The sequence below is a fragment of the Heloderma suspectum genome, chromosome 5 (assembly GCF_057233095.1).
Source record: "Heloderma suspectum isolate Gila_16-S chromosome 5, 16-S_ref, whole genome shotgun sequence".
NCBI lineage: Eukaryota > Metazoa > Chordata > Lepidosauria > Squamata > Helodermatidae > Heloderma > Heloderma suspectum.
This window is the reverse complement of record NC_139462.1, coordinates 123421753-123447890: the sequence shown is the minus strand read 5'-3', so window position 1 is coordinate 123447890 and position 26138 is coordinate 123421753. Positions and strand designations below refer to the sequence as shown.

The following is a 26138-nucleotide window of genomic DNA, read 5'->3' as shown; positions in this document are numbered from 1 at the left end:
ACCAGTGCTGAGTAGAGGGGAACGTGTACTTCCCAGGATTTGGAAGCGATGCTTCTATTAATGCAGCCCAAAAGAGCATTTGCCTTTTTTGCAGCCACATCACATTGTTGTCTCATCTTCAGCTTGTGATCGACAACAATTCCAAGGTCCTTCTCGCTTGTAGTGTTGTTGAGCCACGTATCCCCCATCTTGTAACTCTGCATTTGGTTTCTTTTTCCTAGGCGCAGAACTTGGCATTTCTCCCTATTAAATTTCATTCTGTTGTTTTCTGCCCAGCACTCCAGTCTATCCAGATCACTTTGAACTTTGTTTCTGTCTTCCAAAGTATTAGCTATCCCCCCCTTTTTGTGTTATCTGCAAATCTGATCAGCATTCCCTGCACCTTCTCCTCCAAGTCATTCATACAAATGTTGAAGAGCACTGGGCCCAGGACTGAGCCCTGCAGCACCCCACTCGTTACCTCTCCCCAGTTTGAGAAGGTCCCATTGAGAAGCACTCTTTGAGTCCAATTCTGTAGGCAACTGTGGATCCACCGGATCGTTGTTTCATCTAGCCCACTTTGAGCTAGTTTGCTTATCAGGATATCATGGGGCACTTTGTCGAAAGCTTTGCTGAAGTCGAGGTATATGATGTCTACAGCATTCCCACGGTCCACAAGGGAGGTGACTTGATCAAAAAATGAGATCAGATTTGTCTGGCAGGACTTGTTTTTGACAAATCCATGTTGGCTTCCAGTAATCACTTGCATTGTTTTCAAGGTGCTTCCAGATGCTTTATCATCTGCTCCAGAATGTTCCCAGGGATTGATGTCAGACTGACTGGTCTGTAGTTCCCAGATTCCTCCTTTTTACCCTTTTTGAAGATAGGGACAACATTAGCCCTCCTCCAGTCATCTGGCACTTCCCCCGTCCTCCATGATTTCTCAAAGAGAATAGACAGCGGTTCTGAGAGTTCTTCTGCCAGTTCCTTTATGACTCTAGGATGCAATTCATCTGGCCCTGGAGATTTGAACTCATTCAAAGTCATTAGGTGTTCCTTGACCATATGCCTATCAATCTCAAGCTGCAATCCTGCCCCTTCAGCCTGTACTTCGCCTTTGTCAGGGGGGTCATAGACCCTCTTTTGAGAGAAGACTGAGCCAAAGTAGGAATTGAGCACCTCTGCCTTTTCTTTGTCATCTGTTATCGTTTTGCCATCCTTATTGAATAGCTGAACAACCATTTATTTCCTCTGCCTTTTACTATGCACATAGCTGAAGAAAGCCTTTTTGTTGTTTCTAGCATCCCTCGCTAACCTCAGCTCGTTCTCAGCTTTAGCCTTCCTGACACCATCCCTGCAATTCTGTGCTACCTGCCTGTACTCTTCCTTTGTTGCTTGGCCTTCTTTCCACTTCCTATAAGTGTCCTTTTTTGTTTTCAGGTCATCCCTATGATTTTTGTGAAGCCACACTGGCTTCTTCTGTTGTCTTCCACCTTTTGGAATGGTTTGTAATTGTGCCTTGAGAATTTCCTTTTTTAAAAGCTCCCACCCATCTTGGGCTCCGTTTCTCGTTAGCGTCGCTTGCCATGGGACCTTACTGATCATTGTTCTGAGTTTATTAAAATCAGCTTTCCTAAAATCCAGGGTACGCGTTTGACTACACTTGGCTTTTGCTTCCCTTAGAACCAAGAACTCAAGTGCAACATGGTCACTTTCCCCCAGAGTTCCTGTAACTGCTACTTTATCCACTAAGTCATCTCTGTTGGTTAGGATCAAGTCAAGGATAGCCGATCCTCTAGTTCCTTCCTCTACTTTCTTTAGGAGGAAGTTATCCGCCACACAAGTCAGGAATTTCCTGGAGGGGCCATGTTTTGCAGAATTTGTCACCCAACAAATATCAGGGAAATTGAAGTCCCCCATTACTACTACATCATGCTTCCTTAAAACATTGGCTATTTGCTTTTCAAAAGTTTCATCCTCGTCTTCTCCTTGGTTGGGTTGCCGGTAGTAGACTCCGACCACCAGGTTCCTTTTATTCTTTGCTCCATTTATTTTGATCCAGATGCTCTCGATGGGGCTACCAAGCTCATCCTCCTGTATTTCTGTGCATAGATATGTATTTTTAACATACAGTGCAACCCCACCTCCCTTTCTGTTCCTCCTGTTCTTTTTGAACAAGTTATATCCTTCAATGGCTGTATTCCACTCATGACAGTCATCCCACCAAGTCTCAGTTATACCTATCAAGTCATAATTTCCCTCCTGTATTAAGAGTTCAAGTTCGTTCTGTTTGTTTCCCATACTCTGGGCATTAGTATATAGACATCGAAGACCATGTGCTCCATAGTCTGGCTTTCTTCCTACATGCGAAGACTATTATTGAGCACTATCAGAGCTGTTCTCTCCGTTGCAGTGCATGCGCCTACGTCCACTGTTACCCCCAACATTACATCTCCCTTCCCCGTAGGATTCATTTTAAAGCCCTCCTGATGAAGTTCTTCATGCTGTGGCCAAACACATCTTCCCATCCTTTGTGAGGTGCAACCCGTCCCTTGCCAACAGCCCATCTTCCAGGAAGTATAGCCCGTGGTCCCAGAATCCAAATCTCTCTTGTCGGCACCACCTTCCTAGCCAGTCATTCACCCGGAGTATTTTTCATTCCCTCTTCTAACTACTGGAAGGATGGATGAGAAAAGTATCTGGGCCCCAAAGTTCTTGAGTTTCCTTCCCAAAGCTTCAAAGTCTGACGTGATTTCTTCATAGCTCCGCTTGGTGGTATCATTTGTTCCCACATGGATGAGAAGAAAGGGATACCTGCCAGTGGGCTTTATGAGTGCAGGCAACCTTTCAGTCACGTCTCTAATTCATCCTCCCGGGAGACAACATACCTGGCGAGTCCACGGGTCTTCGCGACATACTTGGGTCTCAATCCCACGCAGCAAGGAGTCTCCCACTACTACCACTCTTCTCTTCTTCTTGTTGTAGGCCTGGGTTTCATCGCCTCTGTTTGACTGACCTTCAGCCTCTTGCTCACTCTCATGTAGGTTCCCCTGTGATTCTTCCTCTGCAGGCTGTCCTCCAGTCTCATCCGCAAGTACCTGGAATCGGTTCCACAGCTCCACTGCTTCCACTGGTGCAGAGTGGCGTCTAGTTCTTTTTCTCCTAATTGTCACCCTTTTCCAAGGAGTATCCTCTACTCCATTTTTCTTCACCTCAGCATTTCCCACTGCCTCATCTTGCTGTTGCTCTTCAAGCTTCTGGTCTTCCCTTTGCTGCTGTAGTTCCCCCATTCTGTCCAAGAACTCTTCGTGTTCTCTTATTCCCTGGAGGGTCGACAGTCGCCGCTCCAGTCCACTTACTTTTTCTTCCAGCAGTGTGATCAACTTGCACTTGTTGCACAGGTAGGCCATGTTGTTCTCAGGCAAGAAAACAAACCTTGCACACACCTTGCAGGTCACCACCACTGGAGAGTCTTGTCCTTCCATAGCCTCTTTTCCCTTTTTGTGTCTAGCTTTGTGATTGTTCTAGACTAGCCTGTGCCTGTGCCTGTTCCTCTACTCAGCAGAGGTTAAAAGCAGAGTCCCACTTGTGTGAAAGTGTGTGTTACAAGACAAATAAATGGGGAAAAGTTAGTTAAAAAAATAAAATGAAATGAAAAATGAAAAAAAAAGTAAGTTATTTTCGTACCTGAGGCAGAAGCCCCACAAGTGACTCAGGTACTAAATCCCAGCAATACAATAATAATAAATTAAATAACTAACAATTTGCTGCTATTTCATGACACCCTGACTCCACTGCCTAATGACAGGGGCAGCCCCCCTTTTTGCTGTTGAGGGCTTTAGCAAAGTCTCAACTGTTTTCTCTTCTAAGCATTCCTATGCGACATTTTAAAAACAGATACTGTGTCACGGAGAGTCTCTTTTCTAACAATACTGTCACCATATGCATCATAATTATCCCATTACTAATTGTGGTGATATTTTCATTACTTCTGGGCTTCCTGCTCGTCAAGTGATGCATATGTTAATATGTTAAATATTTGAACCAGTAGTAACATTTAACAACTCTTCTATAATGCCTAAAGTTGTGAAATCAAAATAAAATTTGACCAAATTTAGTTTTTAGGAAGGGATGACATGGTTTATTTTAGTGAATTGTCTTGTCCTTGATTGATTGATTTAAAAACACTTTTATACCATCCTTCATTTTAAAAAATCCATTAACAATTACTGGTCAAAAGCTGCAAAATTTCTGGATTAACTGAATTCAGAAGTGGTTCATCCTCAGGTCAACTTATATATCTGATGTAAGCATAGGACTGAGTTTGGTAGGTCAACACACAGATAAATAATCGAGTTTCAATACAGTTATTGAAGCATTGTCTTCTCAGCTTTAATAAGAAGAATCTTGTGGCACCTTAAAGATCAACACGTTTACTGTGATTCATGAAAGCTAATGCCATGAGAAATCTGTTAGTTTTTAAAGGGCCACAACAGCCTGCTGTTTGTTCTTCAACAGATTCACATAACTACCTCTCTTGACTTTCCGGCTAACAAGTGACAAATAAAACAACTGGCAGAGAACGTATCTCAATCTCATTAAAATTCAAAGATTCATCCTACTGGGATTACACCTCATCCACAAAGATGAGAGACACTCACATAATACTTGACTACACTCCCTTCCACTATTTTTCATTTGTTTTTAAATCTATTCTGTCAGCTGTGGTATTTTTGTGTCATCATTTGTTATCTTTATATTTCGTGAATAGTAAATGTTAACAATGATTAATATGCCCTAATCTATTTTCCCTGTCCAAACAACAGCAGACCTTTTATAAGCATCTCCAAATTATGATTAATATATTCCAGCAGAAGGTTCACAGTTAATTTCTGAGAGCCACTAAAGAAGTTTAGAATGTGTTATCAGTTACACCACAGCTTTACAACTTTATTGTAAATAAAGTTTACAATATTATTATTGTATTATTATTGTATTATTATTATTGTACTATTATTATATTATAGTTTATTAGGAGTTAGGAGCTAACTGTGTAGAAAATATCTCTTCTTTTCACTTCATTAACCAAACTGACCCTACGGGGGGAAAACACAAAGCAAACTCAGTATCACAAGAATATGAACAAATAACTTAAGAGCTGCTTACCTTCATGCTTATAAGTCATTTCTTGGCAGCCAGAAAAATATAGGCACACCAGAGCACACAGGCAGATGAAAAAAGAGAAATACAAGGCAAGAAATATATATTCCATCTTAAAGATGCAGCACTGAACACTTTCTGTTTATAGTCAGTAATGTGCCACAGTAAAGTTTGCCAAGCAGCAAATAGTTCCACAAGGTCTCCAGTTAATTCCATTACTCCATGGTAAAGCCAGAAATAGTTCATACACTTTAAATACCTGCTAAGTATTATTCTTAAATAAAATCATGTAAAGTTGTATAAAGCTTATGACTGTCAGAGGAGAAACATGATGCTTAACTGTACAGCTGCATTTCTTTGAATGTACCAAGCTCTGTACACAATGCTGTGTACACAAAGAGCCTCACCCTCTGTGGTGCACCTAGAGATCTGCGCTAACTGGAAGCACCATGCAACTCTCAAACATCCCATGACAATTAACAGAATGCCCAATGAAAGCCAGCATAGCAACAGTTACCTGGTACTCTTATACACCAGCAAGGGAATGATTTCATAGCACTATTGAAGGCCATCTAATCTCTCCACTGACAAGGCCCCATGGCTTAATCTACGCCAGGGGTCAGCAGCACAGCACCCACAGGCACACTGGTGCCTGCCAAGACCCTTGACAGTGCCCACCAAATCCCTTTGCACTCCCTCCATGCAGCTACCTCACTCCCCCCCCCCCGACACCTTCCCCAGCCATTGCCTGGGATCCCCCCCTTTCTGCTGCCTACCTCTGCCATCATCTCAGAAGCAATGAAGCCATAATCAGGAAGCAGGAAGTGGCAGACTGGGAGACAAAGTCTTCCAGTCTGTTGACTTCCTACTTCCTTGTTAGGGTTTTTTGTCATCTCTGAGGTGATCACAGAGGTAAGCAACAGAAGGGGGGAATCCCAGCAAGGGCTAGGGAAGGTGTATGGGGAGCGGGGGGGTCAGGAAGGTGTGTGGGAGAGAACTGAGAGAAGTCACTGAAGGGGGTGGGCAAAAAAAGTGAAAACCCAGAGAAGGGAGCAAGAACCGAAAAAATTGTCAAATGTGCCTGTAACCTGGAAAAAAAATCACATGTGCCCATAGGCCCAAAAAGTTTGTCTCCTGCTGATCTACACAATCCATACCATAGCATGCCACAAGAAGAAAACAGCATCACTGCAAAAGCTACTTGTGAACAAATGCTTATGATGACTCAACTGAGAAAGCCAAGTTGCACATTGCAAAGGAAGGATTTTTTTTTAAAGGCCAGCATGTAGCCATATTACTAGCCCATGTGACCTCAGGCAAAAAAATCCTTTCCAGACACAAATATGGCAGTCATGCATCAAAGGGGCCCAGTCGCTTGCTCTCTCCTGCTAGATCACCCAAAATGTAACTTCATTGGTCACAACCCCTTGCCATGAAACATCTTGATTCTAGCTTTAACAGTCCCCAAAGCACCAAAGGATCCCATGTGTTAATGTGCTCAAAAAGCAGCATCGCTGCTGAAATAAAACATTTGGTCGAGGAAATGCACTGTACTCTAATCTTGGCAGCAAGCATGGTCATCCACAGGAAGGGCCAAGGGGGTGCAGTTGCCACCCTGGATGAACCATAATCTCCATAATCTCAGCTTTCATTTAAACAAAAAAGCAAGTCACTGGCCCTTGTAGAACCCAAGGGATGACGCAATATCTGCAGCCACTATTCTGCTCATTCATTTTACGAGAAACTAGCCTTCTCCCATCTTCCAGGGTTTTAGCCCATGAACAAAGTCAAACAATAGTTAGCACACCCACTGTCTGGGTGTGTTAACTCTTCCAGATGTGTTAAGCCTTTGGGGGTGCCTTTTCTCTTAAGAACTAATTGCCACCTCAAAAAAAAAAAAAAAAAAAAACCAGGGAGGGAGAGAGAGAGATCCGGTAGTTTAGTGTAGTTGAGTTTGGACAGTAGTGTACCAAGCAAAAAGAAAAGGTAGCAGCAAAGACAGGACTTAATTATCTTTCTAATTCAGGTCTTCTTAATATTTTTTTCCTGAGTTTATAAACATTTAAAAATTACCCTGACAATGTCTGCAAGTAAAGTTCATAATTATTATAATTATTATTACACCAGTCCTGGTGTAGCCTGGTGTTCCCATTTGCGGTAGAGTAGCATAAGACACCCCTTCATGGATCACTGCCTTGTTATGGTGAAGGGGCTTGCGTAACTCAGTGAAGCCATAAGCTATGCCATGCAAGGCCACCAAGGCCATGACGGACAGGTCATGGTGGAGAGGTCTCACAAAATGTGGTCTACTGGAGAAGGAAATGGCAACCCACTCCAGTATTCTTGCCCAGAAAACCCCATGGAACGTATCACAAGGCTAAAAGATATGATGCCGGAAGATGAGCCCCTCAGGTCGGAAGGTTCCAATACACTACTGGGGAAGAGCAGATGGAATTCCCAAGTAGCGCCAGAAAGAGTGAAGCGGCTGGGCCAAAGCCGAAAGGACACTCAGCTGTGGATGTGTCTGGTGGTGAAAAGAAAGTCCGATGCTGTAAAGAACGATATCGTTTAGGAACCTGGAATGTAAGATCAATGACTCAAGGAAAGCTGGAGGTGGTCAAACATGAGATGGCAAGATTGAACATGGACATCTTGGGAATCAGCAAACTAAAATGGACAAGCATGGGCGAATTTAATTCAGGTGACCATTATATCTACTACTGTGGGCAAGAATCCCTTAGAAGAAATGGAGTAGCACTCATAGTCAACAAAAGGGTGGGAAAAGCAGTACTGGGGTACAATCTCAAAAATGATAGAATGATCTCAGTACGAATCCAAGGCAAACCATTCAGCATCACAGTAATTCAAGTCTGAGCCCCAACCACTGAAGCCGAAGAAGCTGAGGTTGATCGGTTCTATGAAGACCTACAACACCTTCTAGAACTAATACCAAAAAAAGATGTCCTCTTCATCATAGGGGATTGGAATGCTAAAGTAGGAAGTCAAGAAATCACCGGGATAACAGGCAAGCATGGCCTTGGTGTACAAAATGAAGCAGGACAAAGGCTAACAGAGTTTTGCCAAGAGAACACGCTGATCATAGCAAACACTCTTTTCCAACAGCATAAGAGGCGACTCTACACATGGACATCACCAGATGGTCAATATCGAAAGCAGATTGATTATGCCCTTTGCAGCCAAAGATGGAGAAGCTCTATACAGTCAGTAAAAACAAGACCTGGAGCTGACTGTGGCTCAGATCATGAGCTTCTTAACATAGGGAAAACCACTAAACCATTCAGGTATGACCTAAATCATATCCCTTATGAATATACAGTGGAGGTGACAAATAGATTTAAGGGATTAGACCTGATAGACAGAGTGCCTGAGGAACTATGGACAGAGGTCCGTAACATTGTTCAGAAGGCAGCAACTCAATCCATCCCAAAGAAAGAGAAATGCAAGAAAGCAAAGTGGCTGTCTGATGAGGCTTTACAAGTAGCTGAGGAAAGAGGGGAAGCAAAAAGTAAGGGAGAAAGGGGAAGATATATCCAACTGAATGCAGAGTTCCAGAGAATAGCAAGGAGAGACAAGAAGGCCTTCTTAAATGAACAATGCAAAGAAATCGAGGAAAACAACAGAATGGGAAAGACTAGAGATTTTTTCAAGAAAATTGGAGATCTCAAGAGAACGTTTTGTGCAAAGATGGGCATGATAAAGGACAAAGAAGGCAGAGACCTAACAGAAGAAAATGAGGTTAAGAAGAGGTGGAAAGAATACACAGAAGAACTATACAGGAAAGATCTGAATGTCCCTGATAGCCATGATAGTGCGGTCACTGAACTTGAGCCGGACATCCTAGAGAGTGAAGTCAAGTGGGGCTTAGGAAGCATTACTAACAACAAAGCTAGCGGAGATGACAGTCTTCCAGCTGAGCTATTTAAGATCCTAAAAGATGATGCTGTTAAAGTGCTGCACACAATATGCCGACAAATTTGGAACAACAGTGGCCACAAGACTGGAAAAGGTCAGTTTACATTCCAATTCCAAAGAAGGGCAATGCCAAAGAGTGTTCAAACTACCGTACAATTGCACTAATTTCACATGCCAGCAAGGTGATGCTCAAAATCCTATCAGCAGTATGTGAACCGAGAACTACTGGAAGTACAAGCTGGGTTTCAAAGAGGCAGAGGAACTAGAGATCAAATCGCCAACATTCGCTGGATCATGGAGAAAGCAAGAGAATTCCAGAAAAACATCTATTTCTGCTTCATTGACTACGCTAAAGCCTTTGATTGTGTGGATCACAACAAACTCTGGCAAATTCTGAAAGAGATGGGAGTACCAGAACACCTTACCTGTCTCCTGAGAAACCTGTATGAGGGTCAAGAAGCAACAGTAAGAACCGGACATGGAACAACCAATTGGTTCAAAATTGGGAAAGGAGTACGACAAGGCTGTATATTGCCGCCCTGCTTATTTAATTTATATGCAGAGTACATCATGAGAAACATCGGGTTGGATGAATCACAGGTCGGAATTAAGATTGCCGGGAGAATTATCAACAACCTCAGATACGCAGACGATACCACCCTAATGGCAGAAAGCGAAGAGGATCTAAAGAGCCTCCTATCGAGGGTGAAAGTGGAGAGTGCAAAAGCTGGTTTGAAACTCAACATTAAAAAAATGAAGATCATGGCATCTGGCCCTATCACTTCCTGGCATATAGAAGGGGAAGAAATGGAAGCAGTGACAGATTTTATTTTCTTGGGCTGCAAGATCACCGCAGACGGTGACTGTAGCCATGAAATTAAAAGACGCTTGCTCCTTGGGAGGAGAGCTATTGCAAACCTAGACAGCATAGTCAGAAGCAGAGACATCACCTTGCCGACAAATGTTCGTATAATCAAAGCTATGATTTTCCCAGTAGCAACGTATGGCTGTGAGAGCTGGACTGTAAGGAAGGCTGAGCGCTGAAGAATTGATGCTTTCGAACTGTGGTGCTGGAGAAGACTCTTACGAGTCCCCTGGACTGCAAGGAGGTCAAATCAGTCAATCCTAAAGGAAATCAACCCTGAGTGCTCACTGGAAGGACAGATACTGAAGCTGAAGCTCAAATATTTTGGCCACCTAATGCGAAGAGAAAACTCTCTGGAAAAGACCCTGATGCTGGGAAAGACTGAAGGCAAAAGGAGAAGGGGACGGCAGAGGATGAGATGGCTAGATAGCATCACCGATGCAATGAATATGAACTTGAGCACGTTCTGGGAGACAGCGCAGGACAGGAAGGTCTGGCGTGCTATGGTCCATGGGGTCACGAAGAGTCGGACACGACTTAAGACTGAACAACAACAACAAGCATAAGACAACTCTGCTCTGTAGTCCAGTGTTGTTATCCAGTCTCCTGGATATGGAGAGAGAGGAGAGTGGAATGAAAATTTGAAGTGACTGGTTACTGCTGAGGAGGGGAGAAAACAACTGGAGATGAAGAAGGCAGCTGAGAAGGAAGTTCAGGAAAAGCATTACTGTGGTGAAGAGAAAAGGTAGACAGAGAAGTCCTGAGCCCGAGAGGAAAAGTGAACCTCCAACACAGAAGCTGGCGACAACAGACTGAAGGTACTGAGAAAGTAGCTGATTCTAGTCAAACAACAGTAACATTGAGTTTTGTAGTGAACTGTGGTTCAAAATTAGAGTTCTGCACATTTGGTTTATATTATACTATAAGTTCTTTGTTTGATTAATATTGTTATTTAACTAAAATACTAGTTAAGTCAATACTGTTACATAATTAGTGGTTTGTCTCTGGAATGATTGCAAATCTGCCCTTCCTCATCCTAATTATAGAAGAAACCTGAGGCACTGCAAGTAGGTTTAGCCACAAGAGGCCAGGACAACTGAATCCTCTCCCTTTCTGATAGTAAATAACTTAGCTTTCCAGGTACGCAAGTGCAATAAACAGCTATGAAAGTGGAAAGCCAGCAAGGTTGTACTGAAAGCTCCCCAGCTCTTGCTGGCTTTCCCCCAGGGGTCAGTTTTAAAACTGTTCTACTGCCTTTTTGGTGTTTTGCTAGTAAGTTCCAGCAATCTGATTCCACCCTGATTCAAGTGGACCCAGTTCCTCAGTATCTAACAGATCCCTACACCACAGTCTCTTCCACACAATGAGACCCCTCAGCTTCGCCTGTCTAGTTGGCCTTGCATGTGAAACAAGTAGCGTTTCAGATAAAGCTATCTTGGAGGTCCTGGATTTCAACCTCCTACCTAGCAACCTAAATTTAGCTTCCAAGACCTCACGACTACACTTTCCTCCATCATTGATGCCAATGTGCCCCACAACTGCTGACTCCACGTAGCACATTCTTCCAGGCTCTTCTATGGCAGCGTTGGCACCCTGGAGGAGGTTAGATTACAATACCTCCAGCCAGGAGCAGATGTTCCTGCTGCTGCTCTTGCCACTGTTTATACATGATTCACGTTGGATCTTCCCGGGAATCTTTCATGCTCGATTTTGCTCAGGTTCTCATTTTTCCACTACTATGTTTGTTCCATCCCATTTCTGCATCGTATGTATTTTTGTGCATATTTTTCAAAATACTCACATTTGTACAGGGTTGTTGTTTTTTTCCCAAATGTACACATTTTGTGTGCATACTTTTTCAAATGTGTGCACTTGTTTGCATTGTGTTTTGTGAAGTTCATTGTAAACTTATGAACAATATGAATTTCAATGTCTACCTGCATTCCAATTCTTGTTTAGGTTTGGGAAGTGCAGATTTGATATGTTTGCACTAAAATGTGAAACAGACAAATTCCTCACCTATCCTTACCTGTTATGAGTCCCCTGCCCTCCAGAGACATATTTTTGGTGTGAGAGGATATATTTTCATCCCACAAAAAATGTGTCCCTTCTAATGTTTCCCTCTTGCTTAGAGTTTCCCTCTTGCTCTCCTACTTCAGCACCCTCACTCTCCATGACAACACAAAGAGCCCAAAGAACATAGAGTAGGGGAGGGGGAAAGGCCTGTAGGCCTAATCTGTCCTACAGACCCCTTCTGAATTACTCTAGAGGCTGGAGGTTGGCCTTTGAGCCCCGTGTGCTGGAGGAATCCCTGCTTTGATCTCCACTCACAGATCAGAAATAAGAGCAGGGGAGGTGGCTGGGGAATCCCCCATAGGGATGGGTGAACGAGTGATGTTCAAGCTCGCCAAGATTCTCTGAACATCAGCTCGCTCCTTGTCTCTCCTCAATTGGTACTGTTTGCAATTGCTGTCCATTTTGTGTGAACAGGAAAATAGTGGAAAACAAGAAGCTATTGAATGTGAAAGTCGCACAAAAAAATCCCCAAATTTGTGCACATTTCCACCATAGACTAAAGCGTGGGTGATTTAAATGTTGTGAATTTTCCAAAACTTGTGTGCATTTTTCAAGATGTGTGCATCTTGATAATGTTGTGCATTTTTTGCTACATTAGCAGCTGCATGAGTGAAGCTGCCTGACTGAACTGGGGGTTAGAAAAGCGCTCCTCCAGCCACCAGCTCAGTCCCTGGATGCTTCATGCTTCCCCCATGTGCAGCTACTTCCCCAAGCTGCTGCATGGGCAGAGCATTCAGGACAGCCAGCAGCTGAATGAGTGCCCCTCCAGCCCCTAGCACAGTCCCAGCCACTTCTCCTGTCCAGCATCCTTTCCCCAATGGGAGAAGGCACAAAGCGGATGAAGCGGTAGATGGAGACAGCCCCGCAAGTGGCTGCTGAGTTCCTTTGCTTTGCGTGCCACTCATGCCCCTATTGGAATGTGAGCAGCACGCAAAGCAGGTGAGGGACTGGGCAGCTCCCTGCAGGACCAGCTCTTGTAAGCCACACAGCTGTGGCGAAGTCCCTTTTTCTGTGCAGGGAGAGGCACAGAGAAAGCAATAGTGGGCAGGTCCAGACAATGTCATGGGAGGGGGAGAGGCCCTGGCTGCTTCTTTATATTCACAATTTTTATTTAACCTTTACATTTTCAAATATAACTAAATTCACACACATGTAGAATAAAAACATAAATGACATAAACATGATTTTTAAAAAATGTTGGTGAGCATAGCATGTGATTCCAGATGTATGTCATCCAGTAAGGAGCTGGCTAGCAGAGCTGCTGAAAGGGCTACATTTTGGAGCTCATCCTTTGTGGCCTTCGAGGTCCCATCTAGATCCAACAAGGCCCTGGCAAAGACAGAGTTCATAACGGAGGCTCTGAAGGCTGTAGCTGATGCCTCAAACCCCTTGACTATCTTGCTGCAGGGCTCCGTTGGTTCTCCGTCACTTTCTGCGGGGATAACTGCAGAGAAAACCAGCACTGCCGCTGTGGCATCCAGCACTGGTACTTTGAATATCTCCATGACCTCCACTGGCAAGAAATACATCTTGTGAGTAACTTGGAGAGATGCCTTGCCCTTAGCCTGGCTGGTCCTCTATGCCCTCCTCATCTTGTTCATGAAGTCACAATTCATTAAAGGGGAACATGAGGATTTAGGGGGTGGGCTTGTGGGATGACAGCCTTAGTACCCTCAGGTGCAATTTCTGTCAATGGAATAGGGGTGGCACTGCAAACCCCCGGGAGAGGATCATGTTGGTTGTACCCTGCCTATTGTCCAGAGGGAGAGGCTAATGTGTAGATCCAGAAGAAGGCTTCCTTCAGAAAAAGAAATTAATGCCCAAGATGGCATTTTTATGGACCACAGCAACTCTCCCCCATCCCAACATGGGTGGAATACCCAGAGGGGCAGGGGTGGGCCAGAATGATGCCACCCAGTTCACCCACCCACGCAGTCATGTTCAGCTCCCTCATCCATAATCAAATCACCAATAAGTGAGGTTTTATTATGAACCAACCTGTCATTTGGCAAGAACAACCCCAGGCGAGAAGGGCCAGCAGCCATGCCACCAGGTGCCTGCAGGATAAGGGAAGGGTCAACAGAGGAGATGGCATCCATCTACACCTTCTCAACCATCCCTCTTCTCTCTACACCATGCCATCCCCAACCTAGGATCATCCTTATAGGGGCATGCCCATTTTCCTCTCCGCATTCCTCCTGTCCAGACATATCCCAGCCCACTAGGCAATTCACTCATTCTTAATCAAACAATACACAATTTCCTGCCTCCTAGCTGAGCAGAGCAGAGGAAGCTGCTCCACCTAGTCTAGGGGCTATACAAGGAAGCAAGCTTCCAGAGAGCAAGCGACCAGAATGAACAAACAGGGAGAGAAAACAGGTCACGAAGACCCGTGGACTTGCCAGGTATGCCGTCTCCGGGGAGGACGGATTAGAGACGTGACTGAAGGGTTGCCTGCACTCGTAAAGCCCACTGCCAGGTATCCCTTTCTTCTCATCCATGTGGGAATGAATGATACTGCCAAGCGGAGCTATGAAGAAATCACATCACACTTTGAAGCTTTGGGAAGGAAACTCAAGAACTTTGGGGCCCAGATACTTTTCTCATCCATCCTTCCAGTAGTTAGAAGAGGGACAGAAAGGGAAAGAAAAATACTCTGGGTGAATGACTGGCTATGAAGGGGGTGCTGACGAGAGAGATTTGGATTCTGGGACCACGGGCTATACTTTCTGGAAGTTGGACTGTTGACAAGGGACAGGTTGCACCTCACAAAGGCTGGGAAAAATGTGTTTGGCCACAGCATGAAGAACTTAATCAGGAGGGCTTTAAACTGAATCCTATGGGGGAGGGAGACATAAAGTTGGGGGTAACAGTGGACGAAGGCTCATGCACCACAATGGAGAGAACAGCTCTGATAGCACCCAATAATAGTCTTCACAAACATGCAGGAAGAAAGCCAGACTATGAAGCACATGGTCTTGGATGTCTATATACTAATGCCCAGAGTATGGGAAACAAACAGAACGAACTTGAACTCTTAATACAGCAGTGAAATTATGACTTGACAGGTATAACAGACTTGGTAGGAAGGCTCTCATGACTGGAATACAGCAACTGAAGGATATAACTTGTTCAAAAAGAACAGGAGGAACAGAAAGGGAGGTGGGGTTGCGCTATATGTTAAAAATACTTATCTCTGCACAGAAATACAGGAGGATGAGCTTGATAGCCCCATCAAGAGCATCTGGGTTAAAATAAATGCAGCAAAGAATAAAAGGAACATAGTGGTCGGAGTCTACTACTGGCCACCCAATCAAAGAGAAGATGAGGATGATGCGCTATATGTTAAAAATACTTATCTCTGCACAGAAATACAGGAGGATGAGCTTGATAGCCCCATCAAGAGCATCTGGGTTAAAATAAATGCAGCAAAGAATAAAAGGAACATAGTGGTCGGAGTCTACTACTGGCCACCCAATCAAAGAGAAGATGAGGATGAAACTTTTGAAAAGCAAATAGCCAATCTTTCAAGGAAGCATGATGTAGTAGTAATGGGGGACTTCAAATTCCCCGATATTTGTTGGGAGACAAATTCTGCCCCTCCAGGAAATTCCTGACTTGTGTGGCGGATAACTTCCTCCTACAGAAAGTAGAGGTAGGAACGAGAGGACTGGCTAGCCTTGACTTGATCCTAACCAACAGGGATGACTTAGTGGATAAAGTAGCAGTTACAGGAACTCTGAGGGAAAGCGACATGTTATACTTGAGTTCATGGTTCTAAAGGAAGCAAAAGCTGAGTGTAGCCAAACGCGTACCCTGGATTTTAGGAAAGCTGATTTTAATAAACTCAGAACAATTGTAAGTAAGGTCCAATGACAAGCGACTCTAATGAGAAAAGGAGTCCAAGATGGGTGGGAATTTTTTAAAAACGAAATTCTCAAAGCACAATTACAAACAATTCCAACAAGAAAAAAGGGTGGAAGACAACAGAAGAAGCCAATGTGGCTTCACAAAAAGCTAGGAGATGACCTAAAAAAAAAAAAAAAAAAGGACACATCTAGGAAAGAAGGCAAAGGAAGAGTACAGGCAGGAAGCACAGAATTGCAGGGATGGTGTCAGGAAGGCTAAAGCTGAGAATGAGCTGAGGTTAGCGAGGGATGCTAAAAGCAACAAAAAAGCTTTCTTCAGATACGTGCATAGTAAAAGGCAGAGGAAAGAAATGGTGGTTCAGCTATTAAATAAGGATGGCAAAATGATAACAGATGACAAAGAAAAGGCAGAAGTGCTCAACTCCTACTTTGGCTCAGTCTTCTCTCAAAAGAGGGTCTATGACCCCCCTGGCAAAGGCGAAGTACAGGCTGAAGGGGCAGGATTGCAGCTTGAGATCGATAGGCATATGGTCAAGGAACACCTAATTACTTTGAATGAGTTAAAATCTCTAGAGCCAGAGGAACTGCACCCTAGAGTCATAAAGGAAATGGCAGAAGAACTCTCAGAACCACTGTCTATTCTCTTGGAGCAATCATGGAGGACGGGTGAAATGCCAGATGACTGGAGGAGGGCTAATGTTGTTCCTATCTTCAAAAAGGGCAGAAGGGAGGAACCTGGGAACTACAGACCAGTCAGTAGGTCTGTACAATCCCTGGGAACATTCTGGAGCAGATGATAAAGCAATCAGTATGTAAGCACCCTGAAAACAATGCAGTGATTACTCGAAGCCAGCATGGATTTGTCAAGAACAAATCCTGCCAGATGAATCTGATCTCATTTTTGGATCAGGTAACCTCCCTTGTGGACTGTGGGAATGCTGTCGACATAATATACCTCGACTTCAGGAAAGCTTTCGACAAAGTGCCCCATGACTTCCTGATGAGCAAACTAGCTCAAAGTGGGCTAGATGAAACAACGATCCGGTGGATCCACAGTTGGCTACAGAATCGGACTCAAACAGTGCTTCTCAATGGGATCTTCTCACACTGGGGAGAGGTAACAAGCAGGGTACCGCAGGGCTCAGTCCTGAGCCCAGTGCTCTTCAACATTTGTATTAATGACTTGGAGGAGGAGGTGCAGGGAATGCTGATCAAATGTGCAGATGACACAAAATGGGGCAGGATAGCTAATACCGTGGAAGACAGAAACAGAATTCAAAGTGATCTTGATGGGCTGGAGTGCTGGGCAGAAAGCAACAGAATGAAATTTAATAGGGATCAATGCCAAGTTCTGCACCTCGGAAAAAGAAACCAAATGCAGTTACAAGATGGGGGATACTTGGCTCAACAGCACTACAAGCAAGAAGGATCTTGGAAGTGTTGTTGATCACAAGCTGAATATAAGCCAACCATGTGATGTGGCTGCAAAAAAGGCAAATGCTATTTGGGCTGCATTAATAGAAGCATCGCTTCCAAATCCCAGGAAGTACACGTTCCCCTCTACTCAGCACTGGTTAGGCCTCATCTGGAGTACTGTGTCCAGTTCTGGGCACCACACTTGAAGAAGGATGCAGACAACCTGGAGAGGGTTCAGAGGAGGGCAACAAAGATGATCAGGGTCTGGAAACAAAGCCCTAGGAGGAGAGACTGAAAGAACTGGGCTTGTTTAGCCTTGAGAAGAGAAGACTGATATGATAGTGCTCTTCAAGTACTTGAAAGGTTGTCACAGAGAGGAAGGCCAGGATCTCTTCTCGATCATCCCAGAATGCGGGACACGGAAGAATGGGCTCAAGTTACAGGAAGCCAGATTCCGGCTGAACATCAGGAAAAACGTCCTGACTGTTAGAGCAATATGACAATGGAACCACTTTCCTAGGGAGGTAGTGGGCTGTCCCACACTGGAGGCATTCAAGACGAGACTGGACAGCCATCTGTTGGGAATGCTCTGACTTGGATTCCTGGCTTGAGGAGGGGGTTGGACTTGATGGTCTTATGGGGCACTTCCAACCCTACTATTCTATGATTCTATGACAACACAAGTGCCAACGCTGCCCAGGGAATAAAGGAGCACTGGCTCAATCTCATAGTCAAAGCCACAAACCACAAAAAACACACTTCTAAAACCTGTCCACCAAGGCTATAAGGCATGTGTTCATAGATTACTGTCCCCCAAACCTAGTTCTCACCAGAGCTTGGGCTGAAACCAACACCAGCCCACCCTTGCACACTCCTTGGTCTCACTCAGGAGAAACCACACCTAACAGCCCATATAAAACACTTCATTCCCCAGGAGAATGTGCCCTCAGCCTTGGTAATGTTGACACTATGGCAGCTCCATAGAGTCACTGGGAAGATGTACTGAATTCACCTTCCCTTCTCCTGAAGACCCAGCTTTCAGTCTGCTGCTGTGACTCATGTTCCAGCCACGGCTGATCAGAGAGCACTTCACTTTCTCAGCCATGACCTTGGGGTTATGAAAGTGGGGGGCAATTTCTCCACATTGGGGCATGATATGGAAAAATTCTAAAGAAAATGTTTCAGGGGGACACCAGTCAGAGGCTTTCCCGCCTTTTCTTTCTTCTTAACTTTTCTTTCTCTTTCTTTCTTTCTTTCTTTCTTTCTTTCTTGTTCTTGGTGGCCGCCGCCGCCACCACCACCACCACCACCACCACCACCACCACCACCACCACCAGGCCTCCCTGTGGACTCCTGCCTGGCATTATTTTTAAGGGGATTTTTAATTGTTTTTGTTTGTTTGTTTTTTCTGGGGGATTTTGTTGTGTTTTTAGGGGTGGGTAGCCTGCCTGATAGGTGGGAGCAAGGGGGCATGTGTCCACCTGCTGGAGGCAGTGGGGGGAGTGTTGGGGGCCAGAACATACCGAGGCTGGGCGGCAGGCACTGGCGGAGCGCAAGGGGCAGGTCATGCCAGGTAAGGGGAACAAGGGAGAGATGTGTAATATCTGTCCCCTGCTCCGGGCCTGTCCAGTGCCAAAGGATGGTTGGGGGAGGCGTGACCCCATCTTCTGGCCTTCGTTTGCTGCTCTGCAATGCCAGGTCTGTTACCCAGAAAACCTCCCTCATCCATGACATGATCCTGGATGAGGGTGCAGACCTGGCATGTATTACGGAGACCTGGCTGGCTGAGGCCAGTGTTCCAACCCTTGCGGCCATGTGCCCAACCGGGTTTTCGTATGCACAGCAGCCGAGGGCTGGGGATCGGGGAGGGGGAGTGGCTGTTATCTACCGAGAGTCCTTGGTCTTCACCAGACCTCCTCTCCAGGAGACCAAGGTTGCTGAGTGCATGTACTGGAGGTTGGGCCTGAAGGGCAGTCTGGGGATTCTGCTCGTGTACCGTCCACCCCGCTGCACGACTGACTCCCTGGCCGAGGTGCTTGAGGTGGTCTCTGATGTGCGTGTGCAGTCCCCTAACTTATTGGTGTTGGGGGACTTCAACGTACATTTGGAGGCCATCCTCACAGGAGCACCTTGGGACTTCATGGAGACCATGGCCTCCTGGGAGCTGCATCTAACTGGGCCCACCCATGTAGCCGGTCATGCACTAGACCTTGTGTTTGTTTCTGGAGAAGCGGGGAGTGATCTGGGAGTCGGGGGTATATCCACCACCCCCTTGTCATGGTCAGATCACTATCTGGTGACGTTGGACTTCTCGGTTCCACAACCCCTCCGCAGGGGTGGAGGACCCATTAAAATGGTCCGCCCCAGGCGTCTTATGGATCCAAATGGATTCCTGAACACGCTTGGGGATTCTCTAGGGCATGCCAACGGCCACTCGGTCGAGACCCTGGTGGGTGGCTGGAATGCCGCAATCACTGGGCCATTAGATCAGGTGGCTCCAAAACGCCCTCTCCCCCTGAACAGGGCTCGGACTGCACCATGGTTCAATCCGCGGTTACGAGCTCTGAAACAGGAGGTGAGACGGCTAGAGCGCCAGTGGCGGAAGTCTCGCTCCAAAGACGATCAGACACGGGCTAGAGCTGTATCTTCAGCCTATCACGTGGCGGTGAAGGCAGCAAAAAAGGAATATTATGCTGCCCCCATCGCATCTGCAGAGTGCTGTCCCAGGAGGCTGTTCCAAGTGGTCCGGAGCCTGGTCGGTCCTGTAGCTCCGGAACCACTGGAGCATTCTAAGGCCTCCTGTGAGGCCTTGGCAAGGCACTTTGCAGATAAAATTGATCAGATTAGGTGTGTTACTCTGCACGCTGTGGATACAGTTAGTGAGCAAGAGGCGGCCTGTGGCAAACCGGTTTTGTGGGATGGGTTCCAGCTTCTTCCTCCTGATGAAGTGGACAAGGTGCTTTCATCTGTAAGGCCGACCACCTGCTTACTTGATCCTTGCCCATCTTGGCTCATTATGGGCTGCAGAGAGAGACTGGGTGAGGGGATTAGGGCGGTGGTGAACGCCTCCCTTGAGGAGGGAGTGATGCCATCAGCCCTCAAGGAGGCAGTGATAAGACCACTCTTAAAGAAGACCTCCTTGGATCCTCAAGTTCTGAACAACTTTCGCCCAGTCTCAAATCTGCCATTTTTGGGCAAGGTGATTGAGCGGGTGGTGGCGGTGCAGTTGAAGGCACACTTGGAAGAAACTGATTATCTAGACCCATTTCAGTCAGGCTTCAGACTTGGGCATGGGACAGAAACGGCCTTGGTCGCCTTGGTAGATGATATGAGGAGGGCTCTGGATAGGGGTGAATGCTCCTTCCTTGTTCTCCTCAACCTCTCAGCGGCTTTTGATACTGTTGACCATGGTATCCTCCTGGACCGCCTGGAGGAGTTGGGCATTGGAGACACCGTATTGCGGTGGTTCCGGTCCTTCCTCTCCGGCAGATACCAGAGGGTAGCACTGGGAGAGGAGGTTTCGGACCCGTGGCCACTTACTTGTGGGGTGCCACAGGGTTCCATCCTCTCCCCGATGCTATTTAACATCTATGTGAAGCCGCTGGGGGCTATCTTCAGGAGGTTTGGGGTGCAGTGTCATCAATATGCGGATGACACGCAGCTCTACCTCTCATTCAAATTTTCACCAAGGTTGGCCATAGAATCCCTGTCCAAATGTCTGGAGACGGTGAGTGGCTGGATGGGGAGGAATAAGCTGAAGCTGAACCCTGACAAGACCGAGGTACTTTTGGTGGGAGACAAGAGGAGGCTAGGGGATGTTGACCTGGTGTTGAATGGGGTACAGCTACCCTTGAAAGACCAGGTCCGCAGCCTGGGGGTCATTTTGGACTCCCAGCTGTCCATAGAGGCTAAGGTGTCAGCTGTGAGCCGGACAGCGCTGTATCAACTCCATCTGATATGGCGGCTGTGCCCCTTCCTTCCCGAGCATCTGCTCCCATTGGTAGTACATGCTCTGGTCTCCTCTCGTTTAGACTACTGTAATGCGCTCTATGTGGGGTTACCCTTGAAGACGGTTCGGAAGCTGCAGCTGGTACAGAACATGGCGGCTCGCCTGATTAAAGGCAGCTGCCGGCGAGATCACATCACTCCAGTGCTGAAGGAGTTGCACTGGTTACCAGTTGTTTTCCAGGCCAAATTCAAGGTGTTGGTTTTGACCTTTAAAACCCTATATGGTTCCGGGCCAGCCTATCTTAAGGAGCACCTCCAGCAGCACCAGACAGGCCACTTAACAAGATCAGCCTCGGATGGCCTTCTCTCTGTCCCATCAGCCAGGACAGCTAGACTGGTGGGGACGAGGGAGAGGGCCTTTTCTGTGGTGGCCCCCACTCTGTGGAACTCCCTCCCTAAGGAACTCCGTCATGCCCCCTCTTTAATGAGCTTCCGTCGTGCATTAAAAACGTGGTTGTTCAGGCAGGCATTTGGGGTGGGTTAGGGTATTTTAGAAAATGTTTTTATTGTAGAATTTTATTGTTTTAAACTGTTTTATTGTATGTTGTACATTGCCCAGAGTGGCTGGGTGACCAGCCAGATGGGCGATTAATAAATTTAATAATAAATAAGTAATAAACAAACAAAAACAAGCCCAGCTGTTGTAACCTCTCATATAAGAGATGCTCCAGCCCCTTGATCATTTCAGTTGCCCTTTTCTACACTTTTTCCAGCTCTACAATATCTTTTTTTTAGGTGCCGTGACCCAAACTGGACACAGTATTCCAAGCGTGGCCGCACCATAGTTTTGTGTAGGGGCAGTATGATATTGGCAGTTTTATTCTCAGTTCCTTTTCTAATTATGCCTAACATGAAATTTGCCTTTTCTACAGTGGCTATACACTGGGTTGACATCTTCATTGAGCTGTCCACCAGAACCCAGAGATCTCTTTCCTGGTCGGTTGCTGCGAGTTCAGATCCCATCATAGAATCATAGAATCATAGAATAGTAGGGTTGGAAGGGGCCTACAAGGCCATCGAGTCCAACCCCCTGCTCAATGCAGGAATCCAAGTCAGAGCATCCCTGACAAATGGCTGTCCAGCCTCGTCTTAAAGGCCTCCAGTGTGGGAGAGCCCACCACCTCCCCAGGTAATTGGTTCCATTGCCGTATTGCTCTGACACTCAGGAAGTTTTTCCTGATGTTCAGCCGGAATCTGGCTTCCTGTAACTTGAGCCCATTATTCCGTGTCCTGCACTCTGGGATGATCAAGAAGAGATCCTGGCCTTCTTCTCTGTGACAACCTTTCAAGTACTTGAAGAGTGCTATCATATCTCCCCTCAGTCTTCTCTTCTCAAGGCTAAACATGCCCAGTTCTTTCAGTCTCTCTTCATAGGGCTTTGTTTCCAGTCCCCTGATCATCTTTGTTGCCCTCCTTTGAACCCTCTCCAGCTTGTCTGCATCCTTCTTAAAGTGTGGTGCCCAGAACTGGACACAGTACTCCAGATGAGGCCTAACCAGTGCTGAGTAGAGGGGAACTAGTACTTCCCGGGATTTGGAAGCGATGCTTCTATGAATGCAGCCCAAAATAGCATTTGCCTTTTTTGCAGCCACATCACATTGTTGGCTCATATTCAGCTTGTGATCGACGACAATTCCAAGATCCTTCTCGCTCGTAGTGTGGTTGAGCCACGTATCCCCCATCTTGTAACTGTGCATTTGGTTTCTTTTTCCTAGGTGCAGAACTTGGCATTTGTCCCTATTAAATGCCATTCTGTTGTTTTCTGCCCAGCACTCCAGTCTATCCAGATCACTTTGAATTTTGTTTCTGTCTTCCAAAGTATTAGCTATCCCTCCCAATTTTGTGTCATCTGCAAATTTGATCAGCATTCCCTGCACCTCCTCCTCCAAGTCGTTAATAAAAATGTTGAAGAGCACTGGGCCCAGGACTGAGCCCTGCGGTACCCCGCTCGTTACCTCTCCCCAGCTTGAGAAGGTCCCATTGATAAGCACTCTTTGAGTCCGATTCTGTAGCCAACTGTGGATCCACATGATCGTTGTTTCATCTAGCCCACTTCGAGCAAGTTTGCTCATCAGGATATCATGGGGCACTTTGTCGAAAGCTTTGCTGAAGTCGAGGTATATGATGTCTACAGCATTCCCACGGTCTACAAGGGAGGTGACTTGATCAAAAAATGAGATCAGATTTGTCTGGCAGGACTTGTTTTTGACAAATCCATGTTGGCTTCGAGTAATCACGGCATTGTTGTCAAGGTGCTTCCAGATGGATTGCTTTATGATCTGCTCCAGAATTTTCCCAGGGATTGATGTCAGACTGACTGGTCTGTAGTTCCCAGGTTCCTCCTTTTTACCCTTTTTGAAGATAGGGACAACGTTAGCCCTCCTCCAGTCATCTGGCACTTCCCCGGTCCTCCATGATTTCTCAAAGAGAATAGACAGCGGTTCTGAGAGTTCTTCTGCCAGTTCCTTTATTACTCTAGGATGCAGTTCATCTGGCCCTGGAGATCTGAACTCATTCAAAGTAATGAGGTGTTCCTTGACCATATGCCTGTCGATCTCAAGCTGCAATCCTGCCCCTTCAGCCTGTACTTCGCCTTTGCCAGGGGGGTCATAGACCCTCTTTTGGGAGAAGACTGAGCCAAAGTAGGAATTGAGCACCTCTGCCTTTTCTTTGTCATCTGTTATCATTTTGCCATCCTTATTTAATAGCTGAACAACCATTTCTTTCCTCTGCCTTTTACTATGCACGTAGCTGAAGAAAGCCTTTTTGTTGTTTTTAGCATCCCTCGCTAACCTCACCTCGTTCTCCGCTTTAGCCTTCCTGACGCCATCCCTGCAATTCTGTGCTACCTGCCTGTACTCTTCCTTTGTTACTTGGCCTTCTTTCCACTTCTTATATGTGTCCTTTTTTGTTTTCAGGTCATCCCTAAGCTTTTTGTGAAGCCACATTGGCTTCTTCTGTTGTCTTCCACCTTTTCTTCTTGTTGGAATGGTTTGTGATTGTGCCTTGAGAATTTCCTTTTTTAAAAGTTCCCACCCATCTTGGACTCCTTTTCTCGCTAGCATTGTTTGCCATGGGACCTTACTGATCATTGTTCTGAGTTTATTAAAATCAGCTTTCCTAAAATCCAGGGTACGCGTTTGAGTACACTCGGCTTTTGCTTCCCTTAGAACCAAGAACTCAAGTACAACATGGTCGCTTTCCCCCAGAGTTCCTGTAACTGCTACTTTATCCACTAAGTCATCTCTGTTGGTTAGGATCAAGTCAAGGATAGCCGATCCTCTAGTTCCTTCCTCTACTTTCTGTAGGAGGAAGTTATCCGCCACACAAGTCAGGAATTTCCTGGAGGGGCCATGTTTTGCAGAATTTGTCTCCCAACAAATATCGGGGAAATTGAAGTCCCCCATTACTACTACACCATGCTTCCTTAAAACATTGGCTATTTGCTTTTCAAAAGTTTCATCCTTGGCTTCTCCTTGATTGGGTGGCCGGTAGTAGACTCCGACCACCAGGTTCCTTTTATTCTTTGCTCCATTTATTTCAACCCAGATGCTCTCGATGGGGCTACCAAGCTCCTCCTCCTGTATTTCTGTGCAGAGATATGTATTTTTCACATACAGTGCAACCCCGCCTCCCTTTCTGTTCCTCCTGTTCTTTTTGAACAAGTTATATCCTTCAACTGCTGTATTCCAGTCATGAGAGTCATCCCACCAAGTCTCAGTTATACCTATCAAGTCATAATTTCCCTCCTGTATTAAGAGTTCAAGTTCATTCTGTTTGTTTCCCATACTCTGGGCATTAGTATATAGACATCGAAGACCATGTGCTTCATAGTCTGGCTTTCTTCCTACATGTGTCTGAAGACTATTATTGGGCGCTATCAGCGCTGTTCTCTCCATTGCAGTGCATGCGCCTACGTCCATTGTTACCCCCAACATTACATCTCCCTTCCCCGTAGGATTCAGTTTAAAGCCCTCCTGATGAAGTTCTTCATGCTGTGTCCAAACACATTCTTCCCAGCCTTTGTGAGGTGCAACCCATCCCTAGCCAACAGCCCATCTTCCAGGAAGTATAGCCCGTGGTCCCAGAATCCAAATCTCTCTCGTCGGCACCACCTTCGTAGCCAGTCATTCACCCGGAGTATTTTTCGTTCCCTTTCTATCCCTCTTCTAACTACTGGAAGGATGGATGAGAAAACTATCTGGGCCCCAAAGTTCTTGAGTTTCCTTCCCAAAGCTTCAAAGTCTGACGTGATCTCTTCGTAGCTCCGCTTGGCGGTATCATTTGTTCCCACATGGATGAGAAGAAAGGGATACCTGTCAGTGGGCTTTATGAGTGCAGGCAACCTTTCAGTCACGTCTCTAATCTGTCCTCCCGGGAGACAACATACCTGGCGAGTCCACGGGTCTTCGCGACATACTTGGGTCTCGATCCCACGCAGCAAGGAGTCTCCCACTACTACCACTCTTCTCTTCTTCTTCTTGTAGGCCTGGGTTTCATCGCCTCTGTTTGACTGACCTTTAGCCTCTTGCTATACTTGAAGTTGGGATTTTTTGCCCCAACGTGCATCACTTTACACTTACTTACACTGAACCACATTTGCTGTTTGGATACCCACTCCCCCAGTTCGGAGAGATCCTTTTGGAGCTCTTCACAATCCCTTTTTGTTTTAACGACCCTAAATAATTTGGTAAACTTGCCCACTTCACTGCCCACTCCTAATTCTAGATCATTTATGGATGGGTTGAGAAGCATTGGTCCTAATACAGATCCCTGTGGGACCCCACTATTTATATCCCTCCATTGGGAGAATTTACCATTTCTTCCTACTC

At 45.9% G+C, this 26138-nt stretch overlaps 1 protein-coding gene across 3 annotated transcripts in view; it reads right to left on the bottom strand.

Moving 5' to 3' along the window:
- Positions 1-26138, bottom strand: part of LOC146344359 (janus kinase and microtubule-interacting protein 1) — a 97878-nt gene that overhangs the window by 37897 nt on the left and 33843 nt on the right. Inside the window, exon 1 of one of the 3 annotated variants that reach the window (XM_084859987.1) lies at positions 5146-5251. The exons of the other annotated variants lie outside the window; for them this stretch is intronic. Coding sequence (XP_084716113.1) covers positions 5146-5251 — 106 coding nt within the window. Of the gene's footprint in view, positions 1-5145; positions 5252-26138 lie in introns of those variants that run through there. 3 annotated transcript variants of the gene reach the window in all.